The sequence below is a fragment of the Grampus griseus genome (genome assembly GCF_964374135.1).
Source record: "Grampus griseus genome assembly, chromosome: 14".
Lineage (NCBI taxonomy): Eukaryota > Metazoa > Chordata > Mammalia > Artiodactyla > Delphinidae > Grampus > Grampus griseus.
The window spans coordinates 36,933,704-36,943,072 of NC_139008.1; the positions used below are offsets into that span (position 1 = coordinate 36,933,704).

The following is a 9,369-nucleotide window of genomic DNA, read 5'->3' on the forward strand; positions in this document are numbered from 1 at the left end:
CTCTTTTTTTTTTTCTTTGTTCTGTGAAATGTTAATCTCTGTGAGTTTTTCCTGGTTCACATGTTTTGGGGGGTTTGGGGTGGGTGGGAATGAGAATGGGAGTTGCGGGAGGGGAGGATACAGTTTGGGACTCCCAGGTCTTGACTCGGAAAGGATCTGGGAGGCACTGTCCCCCTTTTAGCCCCGAGTTCTTGGGGGGGATGATGGTTTGGTACTTGCAGACCTGTGTGAGGTATACCTGGAAAAAAGGGGCAGTTGATTAGTTGGCTCCTCTTGGCCTCCCAGTGAGGTTGTGGCCCCCTCCCCCCCCAACTTTTCTTCACGTTTCTTAAAGGCATTTTGGTTTTTTAAAATCTGTACAGCAAGAGCAACTTTTTCTGTCAAATAAAAACGAGAAATGCAGGAATTGGGTCTATAGATTGTTTATTATGGGTGGGGAGAGTGAGTGAGTTAGGAGAGGAGCTGCCCTTATTCTGTGGCTGCATCCCTCTTGCAAGGGGCATACCTTGGAGGAGCCTTATGGGGTGGCTCTAGGCTGTGGATCCCCCACAGAACCCACTGAAACCAACACGCTCGTTCCAGCTGGGAGCCAGCATGCTCATGCTAGGAGGGGGCTGGCCACTCTGAAGAAACAAAAGCCTCTAAACCTTTTATCCCCAGGCTGAGCAGAAGGCTGGCCTGGAGGCCCTGGGTTCCTCTCCCCATTATGGCCTTTTGAGGGGTAGGCTGGGCTGGGGGTTGGTAGCTGGACTCAGAGCTTGGGATGCAGCAGGCTGGCCTGGAAGAGGCTGAGGGTGGGGCAAGGCGGGGAGCACCAGTGAGGTGATGCCTGAGTCAGGAGAAGGTGTGTAGAAAGAAGCAGCAACCAGGTGGACACCCAAATCTCTTTTATTGGGGGGGGTAGGGCGGTTGGGGGACCTCTCACTGCACAGCTTGTTCATTGGCGCTGCTTCCTGAGTCCTGTGGCTTCATCACATCCGGCAGCTCGGGTGGGCTGGAGAAGGGCTCGATGCGCAGGGCCTCAAAGGCCTCATCTGGTGGAGAGGGGGTGGCCACTGCAAAGTGAGTCTCCCACACTTACAGAACCAACCTGATCCTGCTCCCCTCCCCCAGCCTGGCCATGCTAGGGCCCTTTTCCTCACCCTCTGCATCCCTCAGCCTCTGGGATTGCATCCACCTACAATCTCCCCCATCACCTTGTTCCCTTCTCGTGCTTCTCATCATACTTTGAATAAAATCATCATGTCATTATGTCTCTCCACATGTCTCCTTGTGGTCCCCATGTTCCCACATCAACCTCTTTCTTGCCTCAAGGTCTCTGCATTTGCCATTCCCTAGCTTGACACTTAGAATGGCTGGCTGCCTAAGAAAGGCATCCAGGGGCAATCAAATATCACCTCTTCAAGGCCACGACAGTGAGAGGCCCGCACACCGCGATGAAGAGTGGCCCCCGCTCACCGCAACTAGAGAAAGCCGTTGCACAGAAACAAAGACCCAACACAGACAAAAAAATAAATTTTTTTTAAAAAAGTTTAACCAAAAAAAAAAAAAACACCTCTTCAGAGAAGCGTTCCCCAACCACCCTGTACAACCACCCACTCTACATGCCCAATGCCCTGTGCATTACACTGGGAACACTTAATCGCTAGCGCGAATGCCCTGTTTCTCTTGACCAGCTGCTTTCCTACTAGAACAGCAGCCCCAGGAAGATTTTCCCTGTCATTCCTGCTGTTACTACACAGATAAATGAACACAACTTTTTCTTCTACATGGGAAACTTCTCTCCACCTGGCTCAGGGATCTCAACCAATTAGGCTCCCCAGGGGAAGTCGGTCAGGTCTGACAAGTTTTAACTTTGGGGGTTGAGGGGCTGCAACTGGCCTCTAGTGGGGAGAGGCCATCTTTCGTAAAAGCCAGAGATGTTAAACATCCTGCAATGCACAAGACAACCGCACCCAGAATCATCCAGCCCCAAATGTCAACAGCGCTGAGGTGAAGACACATGGCCCAGCTTAATAACAAATTCATCTTCCAAGCCACAAATCTGAGTGACAATTCTTGCCTTCATCACCTCTCTCCATTCTTTGGAAATAAAGTCTGGAAGATGCTATTTAACACCAGACACTATCATAATCTCCCTAACCAAGCAAACCACTTTGGGGGGTGGGGAGAGACCCGTCTCTGCACAAGGAAACTACCCACCCAGAAGTGCGTTTTTGCAAGTGGAAGCAGACAGACTGCAGTCCACACCACAGCCCCTATCAAAACAGCAATGACACACCTGAGGTGATGCCACCAAGGGTCCACAATCTATGCCATAAGTGGGGGTCATGGGGAGAAAAAAATCACCTCACTGTGCTGTGATTTTTTTCACCTGCAAGATGGTTGAGTAGCTGCAAGTCTATAGGGTGCCTCTGTTCAAATTAGAGGAAGAGATACTTTTTCTGGAAGAATGCAGCCTGGCCCTGGCTTAGGAAGAACAGATGTGCTTTCAGCCCTCCCTTACCTGCCTCAGAGAACAGCCTTGTATAGTACCCACCCTGTACAAAGTCTGCACCAGCCCCTCACCTGCCTCACTGTCACTGTGAGAGTTGAGGGAACCCACACAAAGGCCCGTAAAACTGCTTTTTCCTGAGCGCTTGCAGGGCCTGGGGTGCACGGGGGCTCACATTGCTTTGCTGTGAGGCTGGTCCCAGTGTCATACTCCTTTATGGAGACAAACTCCAGTCTGGGAGGGGCGGGGCGTGAAGTAGCTGCCCGAAGACACAGCTGCTGAGGCCTCACATAGTTTATCCTTATGAAACTGAGAAGTGCAGCTAAGGCTATATGCTCCCTCCTGAGCCCTTGCTACATTTTCTTACAAGAAGCTAGAAGAATAACTCCCTGTAACTTCATCCAGATTTACCCAGCCATTCACACAGCCCCTGGGTCTGTCTACAGCTGTGAAAACAGCCTATAACTCCTGTTTAAATTTCCAGAGACAAAGGATAAAATTTAAATCTTTTTCTTGGCAAAAGGAGCAACATAAACCACCCCCACCCCTCAGGTTTCTGAACTTTGGTCACAGTGGAATGTGGTTAAGGAGAGTACAGGCTCTGGGGCAAGAAAGGGCTGAACCTGATCTAACCTCCCCAGGCTTAGTTTACTCATCCTTAAAATGATCACAATACAACTCTGGCCTGTACAGAGATGCTGGGGGAGTAAGCGATGTACCACGGAGACACTGGCTGGCATGGTGCCCAGCTCAGACAAGGTCCTGGCAGCCGGCAGCTGAACTGTGGCCTCCCACATGACTGCCAGCAAGCCTCGGCGTCCATGTCTCCCAAATGGGGATGGCAGTGCTTACCCCTCAGGGCTATCAAGAGGATTAGATGGGACAACAGAAATAAAATGCAGAGTGCAGGGCCAGGTGCTCAGTAAGTTCCCTGTAACTGTAAGCTAGTACTGTGACTAAGAATCTTTGAATCCTCCATGAAATGGGCTTCAATTTCTACAAGTATCTCATGTGCTTCTCATTGTTTTTAATGGGGGAAGCAAACACACTATTATAGGATATTGCCGGCATTTGGTGAACTGGGAGACATGGTCCAGGAGGAACAACTGCAGGCTCCCTGACCACCCCTTTCTTTGGCCATTTCCACCCTGTCGCTGTCCCTCTCACCTGCCCTGAAGGCTAGCCCCACAGTGGCTGGGGCCTGAGGCCGTGCTGTCTGGCTGGTGAAGCCACACTCGCCCAATGTCTTTCCGTCGTCCAGAAGCTGGTCGTCCTGAGGAGAGAGGCAGGCAGGGTCTCAGAAGAGGCCCCAGGAGGGGCAAGTCCCAAAGACTTCTCTGGTCAGCAACTACACTGAAAGTCAGAAGACGGAAAAGAAACAGCCCCGAGTAGGGCCCAGAACCACCCCAGAGTATATCAAACAGTTTCCAGGACTACACCCAAGACTTTCCAAATCAGAACCTCCCAGGGTAGGGTAGGGGTCTGGAAGCTACACTCCTGCAACTCCAGGTGAATCTAATCTAATTTCAATCTACACCCCCCTGCAACTCCAGGTGAATCTAATTTCAAGTGTCAGTGACCCCCATCTGGCCACAGGCAGACCTGGTTGAATCCCAGCTCTACCACCTTGCACAAGATGTGCAAGTTTGATGTGAAGTTTCCTTATCTGTAAAACGGGAGTTATTGGAATTCCCAACTCATAGGGCAGCCAGAGGCTTCAATGAGCAAAGGACCTACAGAAAGCACAGAGCACAGCAAGTGAAACAAGCTCAGGCAGTAGGAAAGGTCCTTATTATAGAAGCCCCGGCAGGTAACAAGAAGAAAAGGCCTTTAGAGACAAAGGGGGTGAAGGCTCAGCCTGCAGCAAAAGATCAGTTTCCCAGTTTCCACCCAGAATCAGATCAAGGAACTTAGGTGAGGGACCTCATGCTGCCAGAAACTTGAAATGAGGGGCCAACAAACAGGACTCCCCAATGAAAACCCCAAATCCCACGACATCCTTGCTGGATAATTGCAATTGGCTTGTAAGGGGGAAAGGGGCGGGGGCTTTTAGAACATCAGCAGTAAGTTGGGGAGTAATAAACAGTTGTTGGGTGAAGAACTGGTGGGACCTGACTCATCTCAACACCCTCCATTTCTCCATTTCTTTGTATTAAGGCGTGTCTGGGGCGGGGGGCGTGTGAGAGTCCTGCACACGATTGAGCATCGGGGTTCAAATCCTGACTCTGCCAACAACCTTGGCCTCGTTAAGTGGCCACCTCCGAGCCTGTTTCCTTAACCGCAGAGCAGGGAAATCAAGGGCCAGCACGTCGCGGGTGGGACCGCTGTAGGGATCAGATGTGACGCTGGCCCTCTGCGCTCAGCATAGGGCCTGGCGCGCGACTTTCAAGCCATCCGAACGGAGACCCCCGGTGTAGCGACCGCTATCGGGGCTTCATCTCCCCGAGTTCGAGCAACGGCCCCACGCGGCGGAGTTCCGGCCCGCGGCAACCGGTCGCTGATGTTTACATCAACGACTGGGCCGCCTTGCGCCCACGGCCAGGCTCGGGCGGCGGTTCCGAGCAGCACGCTCCCCCAGCTCCCGGCCGCCCGGAACCGACGGGACCGCACCTTGTACAGCCGCTGCTCGTCCGGCGGCCGCTTGAGGATGCCCTCGACGATGCGCTTTAGCTCGAACACAGTGCTCGACTCCTTGGCGTCCGTGAAGATGGTGGTCTTGTGGCGCCGGATCATGAGGAACACGTCCTGGGGGCGGCGGGCCGGGGTGAGCACGGAGCCCGGGCCCCCACGCACGGCCCACCGCCCTTGCCGCCCCCGGCCCCGGCCCCGGCCCCGGCCAAGCGCCCCTCCCCCAGCGCCCGCTCACCATCGCGGCGGCTGCCTCTCCCCCTCGACGCGCCGGCGCGGCCGCGCTCCGCCCCGTTCCCGGCAGCCCGCGCGCTGTTCCCAGCGTACCCCGCGCCTGGCGGCCCCGCCCCATGACCGCCATTTTAAGTAATCCGTAAAGGGGCGCGCTACGGCCGAGCCTCCGACTGCGGACTGGGCGCCGTGGCGCGGGGCGGGGCCGGTTGGTGGAGTGGCGGAGGTAGTGGGAGGCCGACAGGGACCGAGCGCGGGAGGGACGCAGGGCGCGGTGGCGCCATCTTGGGTGTGGCAAAGCGAGTTCCCCATGTTGATGCAGTCTAGGGGACTCCCGTCCTTGTGGGGAATGTCAGCCTTGTGGGGACTAACTTCAAGCGTAGGGTGCCTCACAGCCTAATGAGAGTGAATGATGTGTCTCGGTCATCAGGGCGGCAAGACATTCACATCTCAGCGAGACCTGGGCTGCCAGGTTTGGGAGTCTGACTCATGATTATGGGTCTTCCTGGCGGGTGTTTTGAGGAGGTGTTAAATTCTGGATCTTTCGGCCGCCGTATCAAGAAACAGCCCCATGTCCCTGCCCTAGCCTTGCTGTAAGGATTATTTAAACCAGTTTACCGAGGCTTTAGGGCCTGTAAGAATCCTTGGAAGCTGCTTTTGGGGTTAGGGAGTGTGTAAGCAGCTCTTTGCAGGAAACTGCCCTCAGCAGGAAGCCCCTTTTCTTGTCACTTTAGCAAAGCTATATTGTAACTAACTTTTTTTGGGGGGGGGGGGGCATACTGCTCACCACGTGGAAACTTAATTCCCCTGACTAGGGATCCAACCCCCTGCCCCCCTGCCTTGGAAGGTGGATTCTTAACCACTGGCCCACCAGGGAAGTCCCTGTAACTAACTTTTAAACCAGGCACTGCCCCTCCACCCACCCCATGTTCTACCTACCCATCTGGCCCAAGCACACCTTTCAAATCTTTTAATTACACAATACCTTGCCAAACTAGTTGGTTCTTTAGAACAATGAGCAAGTATTTAACAGATGACCAGATCTCTTCTCTAGCTTTCCCTTCAGTAACCTGAACAAACTGTGTGACCAAACTGTGTGAACAAGATAACATCTAGAGGAAGAACCCAAGAAGTTAACCAGCCTGCATGCAGTGGAGGGATGGCAATAATTCTGACCCGCTATCTCAACAATTAACTGAGATTACTTCCCTTCTGCCCTTTAAAAGTTTCATGGCCGAGCACAATCTGTGGAGGTGGTTTTTGGGGGACGCCGAGTCTACCATCTCCCCAGATTGTTGGCATTCTGATTAAAAGCACCTTTCCTTTGCCACCAACATTTGTGAGTATGCAATTGATTGTGAGCAGCAAGCAGCAGGACCCCCATTTGATAACAAGGCCTGGCAAACATCCTCGGAAGAAGCAGCATGCATGGCCAAAGTTGGTGTTCACGCTTCCCAGGAGGAGGGTGCCCTGGGCAACTGCCCGCCTTTCTGCCCAGGTCCACTCAGGCTCCAGAAGGGCCTGTGGACTTCGTTTCCCTATCTGGCTGCCCTTCGTACCTACTGACAGCCTAGGCCTCCCTCCTTGGTAGTTGGATGCTCTCCTGCATCGCCCCAAATTGCAGTTATACTAGAGCAAGAGAAGGAGGCTTTTTCAACCTCTCCCAGGGAGAGGGAGAACCTCAGCTGAGTCATTGCTGGCACGTGCCAGAGAAGGCATGCCGTGGCACCCAATGAGAGATGAGCCAGTGGTGACCCTGGATGCTGAACAGCTCAGCAGTTGTTGAGGCCACAATTTGAGGTTCTTTGGAGTGGGTGGAATCTGAAGATGATGCTGCCTTGGCCCTGAATCAAGCTGGTGGCTAGCCATGCAGGCTCTGGGCTCAGACCTGCTGGGATTCAAATCCTTGCTCTGGCACTGAGTGTGCAGCCTTGGGCAGTTAACCTCACCAAGGCCCAGTTTCCCCCTCTCTGAGATTGGAGAATAACTGTTTGTAAAGTTTGCGGAGCCTTGGTGTAAGCAGATGGTGGGGGGGGTCCCTGGAGAGAGAACCCAGCATGGTTTTCTTGACAGAAGAGAAGCCATTTTTGGCCTAAGCCACTTTGTGATCTAAGCCTGGCCTCATTGCAAGCCCTTTCATGAATATGCATGTACCCTTAGCCTAAAATTCCCCCAATTTTGCTGTTCGGGAAGACACTGCTTTGGGAAAGATCCCTGGTGTTCTCTTCACTTGCTGCAAATAATAATAAATCCTTCCTTCTCCCCATCTTTGGCTTGGTTGTGGTCTTTTCGCTTGACACTCACCAAGAAGCAAACCCAGTTTGCCGGTAACATCACCAAGAGTTAGCACTCAATAGATGTTTCCTAAACTATAGCTATAGTTATCATTTTTGACTTCTGGCCTCTGGCTCCTCAGGAGTCCTTTGAAGTCCCTTTCCTTCCTGGGACTCCTCCACACCTGTGCCTCAAGGCAGCCCTTTCCCTCAGATGGGATCTCTGTGCACCCCATTGTGCTATGGTGGGTGGGTCGGTTGCAGGAGGTAACTGCAGTCCTCGTGTCAGTGAGTACAGTGACACCTCCTGCAGTGGGAATGGGGTCAGGAGAAGTTTGAAGGAGGAGCAGGGGCTGAGCCCCCAGCCACCCAGTTCTGTGGTCTAGCTGGGTGCAGGCCCTCCTTCCTGGGGGCCATGACAGACAAAATGGGAGTCTCAAGATGGTGGGTGAGCCAGCTGGCCAGCTGCTCTTGCTTCTCTGCACAGGAAGTCCTCCTGGGCCCTTTCTGCCCTGTGGCCTCAACCACCCAGCGCTCATGATAGAGACCCTCCCCGGCCTCCAAACTAAGCCTGTAGGGTATCAACCTGGTGGGACTTCTCCTTTGGTCTACTTAAACTTTTTAAAGTGTTGATTAATAAACAGTAATTGTCAATCATCACTCGTTACTAGTGTGCCTCTAGTTGTGTCATACAACTGGTTTCATTTCTATGAGGGAAGTGACAATTCAGTGTGGAATTAGAGTCAGTCGCCCAGATTCAAATCTGGTTCCACCTCTTGCCTGCTGTGGGTCTTAGGGCATATTACCTAGCCTTTCTGGTCCTGTTTCCCCATTCGTGAAATGGGAACACCTCACGGGTGTTCAGAGATCAGCTGAGAGCCCGCCAGTGCCTGGCTCAGGCTGCGTGCTCGCTGGGCAGAACTGAGTCATTTTGACTCTCCCTACAGCCATGATAGGGTTCGTGTTACCAGTTCAGATTGTAGATGGGGAAACTGAGGTTGAGTCAGTACTCCTGGGAGAGGCTGGGCCATCTGGCTGCAGCTCTACCAACTGGAGCAGGTGAGCAGCTAGAGAATGCTTGCTTGGACAGGAGCCTGATGTCCTGTCCCCGGTGGGTTCTGAGGACTATCCTCGCCGCCCCAGGGCCTCCCTCCTGGCAGATCAGGCAACCGTTGTGAGGCCAGGGGCAGGATGCTACTGATGCAGGGCCAGGTCCATACCCCGCCACCACCGCCGGCGCCCCCCCTGCCCCGCCCCAGCTCCAGGCCCAATGACCTTGCTGACAGGCGGGATGCAGCAGCACAGGGTGCCGTGCCACTGAGCCTGCTGGACAGAGTAGAGCTGTAGCTTGTCCAGCCCTGTGAGGCTGCCACAACAGGAACAAGCAGAGAGGAGGCAGGCCTGGAGGCCACACTGTTGGAGTGGAAGTGGAGAGAACCAAGGTGGTAATACCCTCTTTACCACCCCCAGCTGCCTCCAGAATCAGACCACCTGGGTTCAAATCACAGTCTACCGTCTACCAGCTGTATGCCTTTAGGCCTGTTTTCTCATCTGACAAATGGGGAAACCCCCCTCACAGAGTGTCTAGTGAGAATCTCATGAGATGTTGCAGTAGAGCTCTCTGCACCGTGTCTGGTGAGGGTTTAATGAGTAGCAGATTTCTGCTCATTCCCTTCCGTGGGCAGCCCGCCCTCTCCACTTCTAGGACACCCCTGCTTAGCTCTCACCTTATGCTTCAGAAAC

At 53.5% G+C, this 9,369-nt stretch overlaps 1 protein-coding gene across 1 annotated transcript; it reads right to left on the reverse strand.

The window, feature by feature from the left end:
• Nucleotides 1-870: 870 nt before the first annotated feature.
• On the reverse strand, nucleotides 871-5,438 carry ELOB (elongin B). The gene is made up of 4 exons (XM_082670497.1): nucleotides 5,361-5,438; nucleotides 5,105-5,239; nucleotides 3,662-3,767; nucleotides 871-1,034 (listed from the first exon to the last, which is right to left on the reverse strand). The coding sequence occupies exons 1-4, from the start codon at nucleotides 5,361-5,363 to the stop codon at nucleotides 922-924; spliced, it is 357 nt and encodes a 118-aa protein (XP_082526623.1). The 5' UTR covers nucleotides 5,364-5,438; the 3' UTR covers nucleotides 871-921.
• Nucleotides 5,439-9,369: the final 3,931 nt, after the last annotated feature.